This window comes from Sorex fumeus, unplaced genomic scaffold, assembly GCF_029834395.1.
Source record: "Sorex fumeus unplaced genomic scaffold, SorFum_2.1 ptg000086l, whole genome shotgun sequence".
In the NCBI taxonomy this organism is placed as follows: Eukaryota; Metazoa; Chordata; class Mammalia; order Eulipotyphla; family Soricidae; genus Sorex; species Sorex fumeus.
In genome coordinates, this window is record NW_026606143.1 from 17,448,561 (window position 1) to 17,466,063 (window position 17,503).

Sequence of the window (17,503 nt, forward strand, 5' to 3'; positions counted from 1 at the left end):
CCATTGTTCATTGATTTGCTTAAGCAGGCACCAGTAACATCTAACAACAAATTGTGAGACTTGTTGTTACTGTTTTTTTTTTGTATATCAAATATGCCACGGGGAGCTTGATAGACTGCTGTGTGGGAGAGACACTCTCAGTAGCTTGCTGGGCTCTGCGAGAGGGACAAAGGAATCGAACCCAGGTTGGCCGCATGTAAGGCAAATGCCCTACCCACTGTGCTATCACTCCAGCCTGCGTTAAGAACCATAATAAACTTTATAGATGCCCTGGACTATAACTGGACTTGTCAATAGGAAACTTACATTAAAATATGTAAAGGAAAAATATATTTGCATGTGAGAGAGAAAAAGAAAGAGAAACAATTTTATACTCTATAGTACAAAATATAGTATAGCACTGATTCTTTTTTTTAAATTTTATTAGTGAAACACCATGGGGTGCAGTTGTAGACTTACAAATTTTTGTGCTTGGGTTTCAGTTATACAATGATTGAGTACCCATCCCTCCACCAGAGTATAGCACTGATTCTAACATAAAAATCTGGGTTCATATCAGGCTCAACCATTTTCCAATATGTTTTATGAACTTGTTGCACATTTACATAACCATACAACACAAGGAGAGTGTGTTTCAACTGATACTAATTTTTTGAGAAGAGCATGTTAAATCTATTTAAATAGTAATTACTTAAATATAATTACTTAAATCAGAATTGCATCTTATATTTTGTTCCATACAGTTTTGGTTGGTGAGGTAACATGATGATAATGACATCCTAAATTGTAAAATGCATCAAACCCGGAAAGATATTAAATTAGATCAGGTGTATGCCTTGTATGCCACAAACTATTTGATTCCTGACTATGCGTATGGTCCTCTGAGCACTACTTATGAGCAATCTCTAAGGACAGAGTTGTGAGCAAGCACTGAACACTGCCAGTTGTGGGGTAACATTGCCCCTCCCAACCATAAATAAATAAAACATGTCATTACCTATTAAGGTAAATATCGCAGTCTGGCTCAACATGCCAGGTTTTCTGTTTCTCTATTTCTGTGCCAAGCAATTTTATACTTCACATGAAAAAATGAGTGCCAATGCAACCAGTGAAACCAGTCAGTGATTTTCACATATTCTGAATAACATTTCATTTTTGCTTTTGCATTTTGTTGGGGGATTCCCAAGTCCTCCCAAGCTCAGGGGGCCTCTGATGAGTCTCAACCAGTGTGGCAGGTTCAATTTGAGTGCCTGAGGATGTGTCACTGCTCCAGTCCTGAGTGGGAATTATATTCTTCTACTACTTGGTAGTGCTCAGCCTCCTCCAGGGATGCCTCTGAGAATGCTATGGGGACCACATGGTACCCAGGATCGATGACATCCATTGCACTATCTTGTAGCCCCTGAATGAAATATTTCAACTGTTTTCATTTGACAGTAAAGAAAACTTTAACTGGAATCATTAAATAATTGATTATAAAGGCATTCTCTGAGAGAATGGTGTTTTAATAATGATCACCAGAGAACTTCAGGAAAAGTACTTTATTAATAACAATTAAGTTTTTGTCATAAGCTACCCTGCAAATTTAGCATTTCAGGATAATCATTTCTTGGTTCTGTTAGGAGTTTTCTTTATTTTCACAGAAACCTTGTCCCATGAGATTTGTACATACTTCACCTTCAGAGCTCAGCTGCCGAATTCTGCTGCTGCTTCTCTTATTCATACTGTTGGCATCACCAATACATGACTTTTGATTGGCTCCCCAGGGTAGAAATTAAGTTGGGGAGACAGACAGTGGATAAATAACGAATGCATAGATTATTTGGCGCATTTCTTTTTGTTCAGTGAAGCAAATTTTTTAGAGCTGAGAGGAGAAAAATAAAGAGGAAAGGTTTTTGAAAGTTTATTCTTTATCAGAATTTTTCTGCTGTCACATTAGAAGTGCATGGAAGATACAGAAAGTATTGTCAGAGTTTAGCTCTGAAAAGTTTTTATGTTTAGAACTCTTTGTGCACCAGTACCAAGTCCACTGTGCTATTCTGGTTTGGATATTAATCAGGACACAGTTGCACATTATTTGAACTCACAAGGCTTGCCATGCGGGAAGCACAACCTTATATGTAGTGTCCATGGACAGTCCTATTATGGGAAACCAACTTGAGAGAAAAGGCGGGTCACTGGCTTCTGCGCAGGTCCTGGAATGTGAAATATCCAGGGGCCTTTACAGAATCCTGGCTTCAGTTACCATGTTGACTCACTCAGGGTTAGGATCACTCACTCTCCCCTTTCAGAGCTCAGATCTTGGAGACAATTGGCTTCGGAAGAAAACTAATAGGGAAAACTGATTATTATTTTTCTTAAGGCTGCTGATGTTTATTGGCTTCTCATCACTCCTAAATCTACTACTGGAGAAATAAAGTTGGAAGAAAGTTTACCAAGATTTTTATTGCTGCCTTGATACACTCTTTTCTCCCCAAATGATTTGGTGGGAAGAAGTAGAGGATTGTTGTAAGTACAAAGTAACTAAAATATATGTGTTTTAAACTATGTCATAGCATTGTTTGTGACAAGCTCAGTAGTTAAGACAGATTGACTTTAAATTATTCCAGCTCTATGAATAAGCTTAAATGCATATATACTGACATATATATATGCAGGTATACATTTCTTGTTGGAAAACTTCAGTAGAAGAGAGGCGGTGTTTGAACATCTTTCTTTGCAGATGTAATCAATCCTTTTTATTCATTACTGTCGTAGACTTTTGTAACAAACCATTTTACTTGCTGAAAACAGTTTGTATGTCTTAGTTATCTTGATTATTGGAAATGTAAGTATTTTGTAATGCTTACAACTGAGGTAGTGAATATGACATTTTCACAATGAACTAATTGCTTTATAGAAACAATGTGTGGAAACTTAAAGTTTTAAAGTCTAGAAGTTCATTGGGGGAAATACAGAAGAGTCAAGACTGGTAAATGGAAGTTGGGAAAAATATTGTCATATTTTTTTAAAGTCCCTTTCTTATATAGCATGAAATAGTCTTTTCTGTAACATATCATGAAATTTCTTTCAATTAATGGCACTATATGCTCTAGCAGATGACTGGTTATGCCAGTAAAGAACATCAACCACTGGGGATGTCTAATAGTAGTTCACCAAAGGGTTATAATGTTCTTTCATATATGTTAATGACCTAACTTTTTAGTAATGCTTTTTAGTTTGACTTTTATAAAAAAAGATACAATTATTTTGTATATTAAGAAAGTCATGATGACTAATGAAAAATTAAAAATTACTGTGGCTTGTTGTAAAAATAGTATGTATAATGTATGAGATGTACAATGTGTGCCAAAGAGATGAAGGTTTTTTCTGTCCTTTGACTTGTGGGTTATGGTTATACAGAAATAGGTATGAGGGCAATGCCTATAATTAAAAATGAAAAAATTAGCTCATAATTTCTACTTTAAACTTCTGGAAAATGATTCAGAATAGAAGTTTAGCCTCTGAGAAAAATTTGTGAAATTAGCATTGTGAGTTTGTATTTATTAATAATAATCAGGTCCTACCTGATCTGAAACTAGTTTTAATGTAACTTATTTATTTTATGAATACCTTGGGTGAGCATCACTATTGTTTTCTAACTAAAAATGTCATTTGCTAAAACTTCAAGTACATAATGACATACAATTGTTCTTTACAATATGCATACAACAGTGAATCTATTCATCCACATACCTACAAAGTTAAAACCACTTACCAGTTCTCAATTGATAAATATAATAAAATACATTTCTGAAGTTAAACAAGAAAAACCTAGAATATCCTATTTAATAATTCTCAAATGAGAGTGACTTTTTTAAGATTATCAATTATAATCTGAAAAATTCTACTCACAACACCATGTTTTTTGAAAATTTATTTTTTAAGAAGTATTGTTTGATACTAGTAATACAGCTAGAAAGAACTGAAATATAAATTGATAATTTGTGCAAAGGGATTATTTTATCTTCCTCTGTAGTCCTAGAGTATTCATTTGGGGACTTGTATTTTAACTTATTTGCTACATGTGAAAAAATTTATCAGGTTTATAGCCAACTGTGTGCTTTAATAAAAGGAGATTGAAACTTTTTTTTGAAGTTAGGTTTTAAAGTTTTCTATTTTATTGTCTTAACTGTTATTTTTATCATAAAAATAAAACAAAGTACTTTCTCAAATTTTTATTCTGTCACCTTCTACTGTGATATTTCCCTAATTTAATTTTTTAAAATTTCATATTTCAGTAGATTATTTAATCTATAATAATTCTAAGAATATTATATTTTGGTATGAGAATATATGTCTGTATATAAAATATAATACAAATTTAAAATATAGTGCTAAGTTGCTTAAGAAAATCTAGTTGAAAATTTATCTTCCTTTAAGATAATTCTCTGTTCATGACTTCTGTTTGGGTTTTTAATATATATTTTTAAAATAATTGATGAGATTAAGATGTGTCCCATCTGACAAGATATAACAAACCACAAAAAAAAGATTAGATTTCAAATTTTATGAATCTACCCATTATAAATATGAAGGAAGGGAACTCAGAAAACATAATAAAAATTATAACTATAAAATTTGGTCAGACATTCAGATGAGCCAGTGTATATAATGAGTTTTAAGACTAAATCTTTAAAAGTTTCATGGAAATCACCTCGGTGTGAAGAATCTTTGTGGTTGAATCTTTTCCCAGTCATATCTTAGAATAATTTTGATGCAAACTATATTTCTTTAAGGCATATATTATTTCTCAAATACAGCCTTTTACTTAATGCAGATTAGAGAGTTAAAAGAATTTATAATGGGAGGAATTTGACATTTCTGCCTTTCATTCTGAAAAGATACATTGATTAAAGTGATGTCAAACTCAGTTAATGGAGGCGGGAGAGTTATTTCAGATATACAGGGTATGTAATTTGATAGCAAGCCAAATCACAATGAGAAGAAATAATGATGACCTTGGTTTATTTTTATACAGCACATTCGGGTTTTGATTGGATTCACAGGAAGGTGATGGTTTTCTTTCTCACAAAGTTCTAGTACAGTCCTAGGAGATTTGTGTTGTTATCAAGGCAGCTGGTTCATATTTTGTTGGGAAGGTCATGGGATTCAGTTTGGGAAATAAGAAGACATTTTATTAAATGCTACCAAGTTCCTTAGCAGAATTTTATGAAAATGTTTTTCTTTGGGGACTATTCATGCAGCAGACTGTTCTTCAAGACACAAACTCCTTGCAGTCTTCACCTTTTTCCTTATTTAACAACATCTTTAAGTTAAACTTCTGTGGAGCCTCACTATATACAATACTGGTAGTATGATGCTCATAATTACTTGGAGTTCTGAAGTTTAATTTTAATATAAATGTGAAAGTTAAATTGAGAGTATTATAGTGTAGTTAGTTTTTTCAACAATTTGGAGAGCACTTTTGCAGGTTTTGCCTATGGTTATGTCACATGTAGAACTGCCCAAGTTATATCACATGTAGAACTGTCCTTAGAGTGTCTAATATTTTAAAGAGGCGGGGAATAACTCTGCTCTTTGTGAATCTCTCATATGAGAACTTCAATCAAAGATGAACAGTTTAACTTTCTTGGCTCATGGTTTTCTGAAAAGCTTGTTTTCCCCACACAGTGCAGCATATAATGACTTTGAATATGCTTTACTTAAACCACTTGGTTCCTCCAGAGATTCTGAAATCCCTTAACTCTTAATAGCATAGACTTTCTTTTTCAAGATTACTGTCGAGAATAGGGATGAGGGGAAAATATGTGGCTTCAGTATATTAAGAATACAGTTTAAGTTTCTCAGTCACAATGATAATACTCAGCATGCAGATGAAAATGAGCATTAGAAAGGAACCTTACTTCGTGCCCATTAACAAAACCAAAGGCTCTCTTTCCAGAAGCTGAGATGTCATCTATTTAGCCACCATTTTAAGAAAGAAAAGCTGTTCATAGTCTTCTGTTATTTTGATGCCATTTACTAGGAGTACCTTAGAATTTCTGAAAGAACACACAAGAAATTTCTGTAATATTCCTGCATTCCCATAAAGTGACTTTGTTGGTTACACGTCCAGATATTAAGTCCCAAGAAAACAAGAATTCCTAGCAATGCATGTTGAGTTTGGAAATCTGTTCCTTCCTAGTATCTTTCAGTATATTTTGTCTTTTTTTTATCAGTGTCTCAGATCGGTTTTCATTGTGCGCCCCATTGTTCACTAATGAAATGGGGGGATAATCAAGAATTATCCTACAGCTGGAACAGAACTGTCATTTCTCTGCTCTGTTGGTAAAATATTGCCCTTAATGTTATTTTTGTGGTTCTTCCATGAGTCTTCTAGAAGTAGTACTAAAATCAATATTTGGATTTTTCATAATGCAAAGAAAAAAATTTAAAGAAATAATGCTGAAAATGACTACTTCTCCTTCATATACTTTTAATGCTGTAGTACATCTTGGACTTATGAGATTTAATATGCTGTTACTATGCAAGCAAAAGAGTTTGAGAACTGTGTTGCCTCTTTTTAATTTTATCTTAGTTAATCAATTTAAATAGAAAACTGACATCCTGGTGAATAAGAGGAAGAGTGAAGTGCATTATGAAAGCCAATGTTTATCCATGTAAAAAGTTCAGAAAGTGAATTGTGTTTAAATGGGTGTTCAATGGGATTAACAGAACTTTAAAACAACCATAAAAAATCAGATGTTTGAATTACCTTTTACTTTGCATGTAATTGTCACTTAATCTAATGGTTATTACAACCAGGAGGACTTTATATATGCCAAAATGGCATGCTGTCTTTTGTCAGTTTCTATTCACTTTTTACATATATTTTCTTTTTCCATTATGAAATATTTGATTTTCATAAAATGCCAGAATTAATTGAATATAATTAGCATTTTAATGTCTCATATTATATATTTGGAATGTTTCACCGTCTCCTTTCCTTTTGCTTTGCTTTGTTTTAAATTATTTTCCCTCCCTTACACTCTGTTTTTAGTTAAGACTGTCATAGAATCAGGACTATAAAAGGGCATAAACATCACTCGTTTTTCGCTCATTTCTTGGCACACATTTATATTTGCACACAACTTGCCTGCTGCTTTATCAGATTACAGAGGCAAAACCACCTAAGTGAACTAAGTGCTGATTTAAAGGTCAGCACAGCACGGGAAGCAACACACTTGCAAGTGCAGATCTGTGCAGATTCTAGTCTTGGAAATTGTGAGCGGTCAAACTAAAGGAATAAACAAAGTGGGGGGATATACGTTAAAACTGCCCAAGTAGTTTAGTCAAAGTCAAGTTGAATCAATTCCTTTTGTTTTGATTGATGGATAAGAAGGCATAGTTAGAAATAATTTGGCGACTTAGTGGACCAAAATGTTATCAAAATAGGCAAGGAACTGATACAAATTGCCTTTTAATGTGGTTCATTGCAATGGGTTCCATGAGTTGGAAAATATCTTGGACTGAAAAGGGAAGAGGAGAAGCGTAACCAGATAAAAGCAATGTTGGCATGCAGGTGGTTAACTTAAGGCACTTACTGGAAGCTCAGACAGCTGGGGGATCCTTATTTAGTGTTGCCTGAAGGGCAGGTCAGGAGCCCCGTGAACAGCTGCTGATGAGCCAAAGGATTCTTTCGGATTGGGAGTGCACGCTTCGTCTCTCAAGGGTTATGTCAGAGAACACCAAGTGTTATCACCAAATTGCCTTCACTCAAGCCTATGGACTTCCCTATGTTTTACATTAAATGTCTGGATATAAATTTGCTCCCCAAATAGATCCAGAAATTAAAACATCTACAGTGATACCATCAAGTTTGTATTGTGTGGGCTTGCGTGACCATTGTTTAAAGGAAGGAATGATTTATTATTTATTTTGCAACTAATATCTATGTAGTGCTAATTTTTTCACAGGCACTGTGCTGTGGAGTTTTCAGATAGTATTCTAAACAAGAGAATTTTCTGAGATTAAAAATTCAGCGAGAATATATATTAAATATTCACAGAGTGATTAAATTGCATTTGGCTTAAGGATCCTTCAATCAGCTGGTTTAACAATGTATGAGACCTAGACTAGGATTTGATATTGGAAAGGGATTGCTAAGAAGATAATGTTCGAAGCGAGATGCCAAAGAAAGAATTGGGACAAACACGAAAGGGAAAATAGCACTGTTAGAGGGAACACAGTTATAGTTTGCTGTGGAAAAAGAAGTAAGAGAACTTCCATTTTCCTTGACTTTATATAATGGACAGTTTGGAACAAGAGGCAGGTGAACCATCACCCAAGTATCTCAGAGGTCATTGGAATTTTTTTCTGTATCATAACATCTTTATAAGACATAAAGTGACCTTTTAAGGGAGTTTCAATTAGGGAGTGCTATAACAATATATGTGTATGTTTAAGGTGCATCATTCTGAAATCTGAATGTAGCTCAGGGGTGGAATTTATACCAGTCATCTGTAAGGCTCTGTGTTTTCCTTAGCACTAGTACCAGAAAAAGAAAATAAAGGGATGTCATTCTTTTGTCAAGAAGATATTTGGTGCTAGTGGTAGATTAGGAGCTATCAGTCTGAAATTTCTAATCTGATGGAGTCTCCAGGCACCAACATAGTGGAATTATTCAATATTTAATATGAGAATCACTAGGAATTGTAGTTTAATTGAACATGGTGTCCTCCATTACATAGAGTTGGGTGGATAATGGTCCTACTTATAAGGAAAAAAATTGAGAGTATGCTGGAATGATCAGAAGATTGGAGAAATGGATGCTAAGTTTTGAGAGGGGGTTGAATACTGTGGAGATATAGGGACTCGGAGTTCAGAAATGAAGCCATTGTTGGAGACTTAATGTGGAACCTTCGAGTATGGATGAAACTGACTAGAAATACCATAGAGTTTGAAGAGATGGAGGTCAGGAATTCAATAAGGGATACAAGAGTACTTCAAAAACTCATAGAAGACAAGTCTAGAGAGAATGACAAAATCCTAAGCAAAATAATATTTCTGTAAAGAGGAGTGTTCCTTTCAATCTTCAGTTTAATGACTTTATAAATGAGGATCTCACTTTCCACAGACTCTGCCATCTATTTACCCCTAATTTCTTCTCCCATATTGCTATTTCTGTGAGATAGTAGCAAAATGTTGCCTTAGTAGAAAATCTTCAATAAATATTTAAATTGTATAATGTATTCAGCTTTTTCCTGTACTCTGCGCTTCCTAAAAATACTTTCTTCGGAAACCCCATTTCAACTGACTACTGGATAATGAAATGAGCCTTCAGTGTAAAACATTTATCATAGTCTGAATTTCAATTTCTCAGTCAGAGTTGTTAAGCAATATGAAAAATTATCCTTTAGAGAATACAGAATTGCACAGATATGACAAGGTAAGTTTGCACTTTATTTAATGCTATTTTAGTTAAATAGATGCTTATTGGAGAAATATTTAAGATTTCTTGGGAACCATTAGTAAAATTCATTATCTTTAAATCTAGTGTTTCTTTTTAGTGAAGAAAGATAATTTTTATCGAATGAAATTTGCTTAGAAGGATGTGAGGGAAGATGGGGCCAGAGATATAGTACAGTGGTTAGGACACAGGCATTTCAAGCAGCCAAAGTTCAATCCCCCGCACTCTGTATGGTCCTCTCCAACAAATCTACATTAGTAGTGAAATTAATTCCTAAGTAGAGCCTGGAGAAAGACCTGAGCCCTGCTGGTTGTGCCCCCAATTTCTTTTTCTTTTTTTTTTCAAAAAAAGAATCCAAGGGGAGAGAAATAGTGTAAATATGTGTTCAAGAGGAAAATGAGTTTGAAGAACAAGTCTTTTCGATTGTTTAACTGATTTTTGAATCATACCCAGTATGTGATCCCGTTCAGGGCTTAGTCTTGTGCTCAGGTAGCACCCCTGATAATTTCAGAGGACTATATATGGTGCCCAATATGGAACCTGGATCACCAGCATGGAAAACAAGCAAGCACCATAACTGCTGTACTAGTTCCCTGACCCTAGAAAAATATTCTAAAATATATCAAAATCATTAAAAGTTTACTTAAATTAAACTACAATTGTAGATATAGAAGGCGCTTGAGTAATTGAAATTTATTTACAGAAGTCTGTCATGTACTTATCAGTTACTTTGGGGGAAGTAAGACTAACAAGTATATTAATATGATATTGAGCAACATTTTTACTATTTGGGTTTTCTTGCTTATAAATAAACATTGTGGAATCCCTGCTATGTTCTCTCTGCCTTTTATGAGCATACAACTCTGTAAGTCAGAGAAAAGTAGCCCATATATCCTTGTAAATACAACTATTATCATATGTCAAGAGAATTATAAAGTGAAGTTCAAATAAACTATAAATGATTTCTTATGTATATTATCATTGTGGAAGTTCTCACTGAAGGATTCAGCTTTACAAATAGACTTTAGTATCTGTATATAGATATCTAAATAGAGAATAATAAAAGCAAGTGGTTCATAGACAAGTTAGTAAGACTTTGTCTGCCCCTACTGTCGAGCAGTTATTGACAGTACCCTCTTTAGGTGTAGCTATATATGAGGCTCAGTGTTCCAGGTTCTGGTTTTCTTTATATTCAAAAATTGTATGTATGGGGACCGGAGAAATAGTACAGTGGGTAGGGAATTTGCCTTGTATTCAGATGACCCAAGTTCAATCCCCAGCACTCTATATGGTTCCCTGAGAATCACTGGTAGTGATCTCTGAGTGAAGAGTCAGAAATAAGCCCTGAATATCACCATGTGTGCCCCAAAACAACAAACAAAAAGATAATATGTAATATTTATCAAGCCTGTCCTAAAAAGAGTTTCTAGAATATGAGTATAATAAACAATACTATTAGTGAAATTTTCTAAGAAAGTGCATTTTAAAACTTCTTACCACTTAAAAAGGAAACTATACAAGGTGATGTCTGTCCTTACCACTAAGAAAATGAAAGTATATAAGGTAATGGTTGTTAACTTTTTTGTGGTGATCATTTTGCAGTATATATGTACATCAAAGCATGAAATTATACATATTCAATTTATATAGTTTTGACTCGGGTTTGATTCCTCCGCCTCTCTTGGAGTGCCTGGCAAGCTACCAAGAATATCTCGCCTGCATAGCAAAGGCTGGCAAGCTACCCATGACCTATTCGATTTGCTAAAAACAGTAGCAAGTATCACAATTTGTTGTGAGACATTACTGGTGCCCACTTGATCCAATAAATGAATAATATATATGTGTATCATATGTGTGTATATATACATATATTAATATAAATTCCTATTACAATTCTAGAACTCCAGAGAGATCATCATAAATATTAGCAGATGAGTATACTGAATTTCAAGAAATTTAAATACTTTTCCTAGAACTGGGAAGATATATAGGTATAGGTATATAGATACATAAACATATAAAATATTTGCTTTGGGGGTTATATCCAGAAAGACTCAGGGGTTACTTCTGCCTGTGCTCAGATAAATTCTGGGGTACTTCAAGAACCATATTGGATGCTGAGAAATGAACCCAAGCCAACTGCACACAAAGAAAGAAGCTTAAAATTTTTGCTATCTCTACAGCCCAAATAATTTTTTTTTTGCTTTTTGGGTCACACTTGGTTATGCACAGGGGTTACTCCTGGCTCTGTACTCAGGAATTACTCCTGGAAGTGCTCAGGGGACCATATGGGATTCTGGAAATTGAACCCAGGTCGGACATGTGCAAGCCAAACGCCCTACCCACTGTGCTATTGCTCCAGCCCCCAGCCCAAATATTTTTTAAGGTACCTCTGCTAGTACTAGTTGGAGTCCACATGTGAACAATGGAAAAATGAACTAAAGAATCAAGGTTCATTATCTGCTACTCATATTTTGATAAAGAAAGGATCTCTCTTGGGGAGGATGGGATGAGGAGGTGGGAGGGCTACTGGGATCATTGGTGGTGGAGAATGGGTACTGGTGGAGGAATGGGTACTCAATCATTGTATAACTGAAACCCAAGCACGAAATTTTGTAAGTCTACAACTATACCTCATTGTGTTTCACTAATAAAAAAAAAGAAAGAATGGATCTCTCTGAGCTCTGAGAAGGGTAGGATTAAACATCAAGTGAAGGAATATTGATATTTTTTAAGAAATTAAATATTTCTTCTGAGAAGTTTCTTTAAAAATTATTAAACATTTTATTTGTTTATTCAAATGCTTTATAACCTCACTTTTATATGTAGACTGAGTTGCCTGACCAACCCTTTATCTTCAGTGTCTTGAAAGGAGCTATCTGTAAGGATATCCATAATAAATCTCCTACCTTGCTTATTTATTTCTTATCTCTATTTTCTTACTATGAGAACTTGAAAAACTCAGAGAACAAAAACTAAAACAACCCTTTATATTTTTATTTTGTCATCTTCAGCTTCCTTAGAATGTACAGACTTAATATCTCTCAATTTGCACTTTAGTTATGTACTCTCACAAATGGGCCAGAATAGAAACACCTGAGAACTGGACCCTCATGAATAGAGCTTAGTTCTGTGAACAGAACATATTTGTATGGATTTCCTTGATAATGAAAAATACTATCCTGGATAGTATTTATCTAAGCAACTATTTGTTTACATTTTTAAAATATTTCTATTGCATTTTTTACATAGAGTAGATTTTCTTCATTCGTCCTTCAGGTTTTACAGTGATTTACAGTATATAGCAGCCACTCCATATACTATACTATACACATTACTTGAGTGCACCAGTAAAATGGTGCTAAGCTATAAATTAAATGATACCTTTGTAGTTAAGCAGTGTACACCCTGCACAGTAATGTTGACAGTAATGTCAACTCTGTCAACATTAAAGTTGACAGTAATGTCAACTCTGTGGGATCACACTTGGTGGTGCTTGGAATTATGTGGTACTGGGGAATCAAATTTTGAGACTTGCCCATTGCAGATATGTTCTCTGCCACTTGTGATCTTTAAACCTCTGTTATCTACAAACAGAAAGGATCTTGCCTGGCTTTGTTAGCATTTAAGTCTTCATGTCATTAGCAAGTAAGTATGTGCATATATCTAGACATTAAAAAGATGACAGATACAGTGTTGATTCAGAATTATTTGAGATACATAGACATGTATATATGAGTATGACATAAGAGTAAGTCAGTAACACTCCCACAAATAACCCATAATGTTATGACTGATTTTAAGTAAAGATATTTAACCATCAATCTATTCTTCATTGTATAGATTGTTTAGTGCTGTTTAATAATTTACTTTCAAATCAAGATATCAGGAATTAATTTTTTACTGTTATTTAGACTGCAACTTCTTCTAAGGCCATTTCATTGATCTTTGATATCTAAATAGATTTCATGAGTGGTATATTTACATAGATCCAGTTATTTTATTTCAGTCAAAGGGATTTTGGTTCATCCTAGTGTAGCATTGCTTTATATAAAATGTGTAAATAATTTTTAATAGTTAAATGCTATAAATCACACTAATTTGTATTAATTTTTAAAAATAACAATCAGATAGAATTTGTTTTTATTTTAATCAGCTTTGTATTTTCTTTATTCATTTTCCTACAATGAGATTGTGTGATTCTATTTTTCCTAGAAAAGGTACTTTTTAAATTTTTTTTATTTTTCTAATTTTTATTAGTGAAACACCATGAGGTACAGTTGTAGACTTACAAATTTTTGTGCTTGGGTTTCAGTTATACAATGATTGAATACCCATTCCTCCACTTGTGTCCATTCTCCACCACCACTGATCCCAGTATCCCTCCTAACCCCTATTCCCCCCATCCCACCCTGCCTCTGTGGCAGGGCATTCCCTTTTTTCTCTCTCTCCTTTTGAGTGCTGTGGCTTGCAAAAGAGGCATTGAGTGGCAATCATGTTCGGTCTATAATCTACTCTCAGCACACATCTCCCATCCTGGGAGTATCCTCCCAACACCCTTTATTTGGTGCTCCCTTCTCTATCTGAGCTGCCTTAGAAAAGATACTTTGATTTGTATGATGGATGAAATAAATACATGTAATCAAGAGAGACATGATTTTATCTTTAATATGTTTTGCTTTGCTATTTTTCTAGATTATATATTTGTCATTTTGTTATATTTGTTAAATATATTTAATAACATATTTGTTATGTTATTAAATTCACCTGAATTAGTGTAGGTGATATAAAAAGAAAATTAAAACCAATAAAACTATTGGTCATTAAAAATTTTATTGGTCATGAAAACCAATAAAAATATTCTCCCTTTTTCTCTTGAACTCATGACAAGAGTCATCAACGTTCACTGTGTCCTGCATACCTAAGATAGTCTTCCTTGATTCTGCACTGAGTACATATTTTTTTTCTATCTCAGACAGTTGCTCTCCTTTATTTCTACTTGCTGTCTATGAATATACTGAAATAAGTTCCTCTTGGCTAATCTGTCTCTTGAAGAAGAGACTTTCTTCATAATCTGAAAGAACTTGAATTATGATTTTGAGTGTAGAAGTAGTTTTAAGATGTTATAAAGCACAAGAGTCAATGACCGTTAAGTAATTTGTCCTGGGGATTAGGGAAGCAGGGAAAGTCAAAGGGAAATTGCAAATATTCCCTTTGGGAAAGGCCAAAAGAGTGCTGAAATATAATAAATTATGCTGTATGGAAATAACATTATTTCTAACAGTGCCCACATTTCATAAGGAAAGGACAACTTTAAGTTAGATACACAGAAAAGAAACTGCACTTCAGTGATAGGTAGAATCAGAGAAAGTCATATAATAGAAACAGAGATTAGACCAGGGATGGGAAATGGGGCAGTATTGATCAAAGTGTACAAAGTGGAAGTTATGTACAATGAATAACCCTAAAAATCTAGTGCACAGCATGACTGTGCAGAATATTGGTGATATGCTAATTGAATATATTTTGGTGCACTTATGACATACAAAAATCAACTATGTGATGAAAGTATATGTTAATTTATATTGACTATTATAATTATTTGTTGTTACTGTGTCTGGCATATCCAAATACTCTCGGTAGCTTGCCGGGCTCTCCGAGAGGGGCGGAGGAATCGAACTCGGGTCGGCCATGTTGGCTGCGTGCAAGGCAGACGCCCTACCCGCTGTGCTATCGCTCCAGCCCTAATTATTTAACTGTCTATATATATATTAAATCATCATGTTGCTACTTAATCACATATATATTACTTACAAGTATATTTTTAAAAGTGACCATACTAAAGCTGACACGGATGCAAAATTTCTAATATAACATATAAGAGCACATACAGCTCTACAACCACTTTAGGAATGTTTGTGAAATTCTTCTGAAACTAAGCATATCATTGTCAACCAGTCCATTGATTCTTCCTTTTGTATATTTATCCCAGGATAAGGTCACTTATATTCATGCAAAATTTGTGCATGAATACTCATGCCAGCCATTTTTCCAAAACCAGAAACTGTAGACAGCAAAAATGGCCATCTATAAGTAGATGAACGTAAAACTATGGTGCATACAAATCATAAAATACTACTCATCAATAAAGAGTAATAACCTGTTGGTGCTCCATATAATAACTGATGTAATTAAGGAACATTATGTTAAATAAAATAATCTCAACTCTAAATATTGTCTTATTCCATTTTGATAGCATTATTATGTTGAATAATAATATTATAGTGACTAGGAGTAATTTTTGGTTACTACAGACTAGTAGTAAGAAAGTTGTTGTTTTTTGTTTGCTTTTTGGGTCACACCTGGTGATCCACAGGGGTTACTCCTTAAGAATTACTCCTGGCGGTACCCAGGGAATCATAAGAGATGCTGGGAATCGAATTCGAGTTAACTGTGTGCAAGGCAAATGCCCTACTCGCTGTGCTATCACTCCAGCCCCATAAGAAAGTTTTCTATGTAAGCATGCCACAAGGGTAATGGACCTACTCATGGTACTGATTGTGGTGTTATAACTGATAAAAATCTAAATGAACTATAAGTTATACAAATAATTTCCCTATATTGACATTATTATTTGTTTCTGAAAGGTTTCACCATTGGATAAGGTGAGATGAAATTCATAAAAGATATCTTTGTGTACTTCTTAGAAACTCCTATCTATACTAATTGCAAAATAGAGATTTTAAACATATATTTAAAACATTTAATATTTAATTATTCCTATTGTCCTGAAGGCTAGTGTATCTTTACCAGACCTAATCAACAAACAGGACTTGTAAATTAATAAATTCACCACTTGAGGGTACATTCAAAGGATGTTTTAGTGCTAAGTCTCTAGAATGCAATCCATTTCTATTATACTGGAACATGCATCACTTATTGATCAAGCTGTCATGATGATTTAAGCCTTGTTCTAAATGTCCTACATTGTGAGGTATTGTGCCTCAGGTTGTTTATTATCAAAAAGCCTATATGAGAAGGACAATTTAGAAGTTATGCTGGTAAACGGTCATAGGACCTGACAATGCCTGAGATGACTTGAGTTTTCAACTGTCTACCAAGCCAAGCAATTCAGGACAAGCAAGTATTTAACTACTATTTATTGAGTGCCTACCTTATATCTGACTCTGAGCTGAAGATATCAAACATTGATTATCCTTAATAAGATAGGAATAATAATGTTGCTTTAGAAGATTACATTTTGTTAACATTAACAATAGTTTATGTAAAGTTTCTTGGTGAGTAGTCACTGGAAACAAGTTGGGAATAATTTTTATGCTTTGCATAATTATAATGATTATTATTGAAGAACACAAATCATATTTTTTGCTCCAGATTAGCACCCTTTAGACAATCCTGTAACAACAATATGACACCCAATGTCCCAGTGCTCAAAAATTTTATAGTAGGCACCTGTAAAAATACCAGCTCATGTCTCTTATCTCTTTTTCTCCCATTTGCTACCATACATACTTTTCCCAAGCCATGTAATTTTGGTTCCATAAATAAGTCATGTAACTTCGTACATATGACTTGTTTCCATTTCCTGGAACATTCACACAAAATTTACTATTACAATCTATCTTCCAAAAATAGTTAATATAATTTTAGTGTTTACTATAGAACATCACTTAAAGGTATTTGTGGCACCCTTAGTGAGAATATGGCATCCTTCTATGTTCTGACTGAAAACTTACTCTAGATAATTCAGTGCAAGCTAACTATTATATCCCCTGTTGGCAATGTCAGATTGTTTCATACTGTCTTGACCCTTGAGAAAAGAGCTTGTACCAGTTTCTAAGAGCGCTTTGTGTCTAATGCTTATTGGCACATAAATGAACAGTTAAATGCCACACATACCCCTTAATTGTTTTACTTTTATTTAGTTATCAAAGAACTACATATCTGAATATATATATAAATAAATATATATATCCAGACCTTAAATGGCTTGTGTCTAATAGAAAATACTAGTGTGTATTATTGTAATCA

The 17,503-nt window shown here is 33.9% G+C and overlaps 1 protein-coding gene across 1 annotated transcript in view; it reads left to right on the forward strand.

The window, feature by feature from the left end:
* Window positions 1–2,298: 2,298 nt before the first annotated feature.
* DMD (dystrophin) overlaps window positions 2,299–17,503 on the forward strand; it is a 2,292,284-nt gene continuing 2,277,079 nt past the window's right edge. The window contains exon 1 of the mRNA XM_056131284.1: window positions 2,299–2,508. Coding sequence (XP_055987259.1) covers window positions 2,478–2,508 — 31 coding nt within the window. The 5' untranslated portion in view covers window positions 2,299–2,477. The remainder of the gene's footprint in view (window positions 2,509–17,503) is intronic.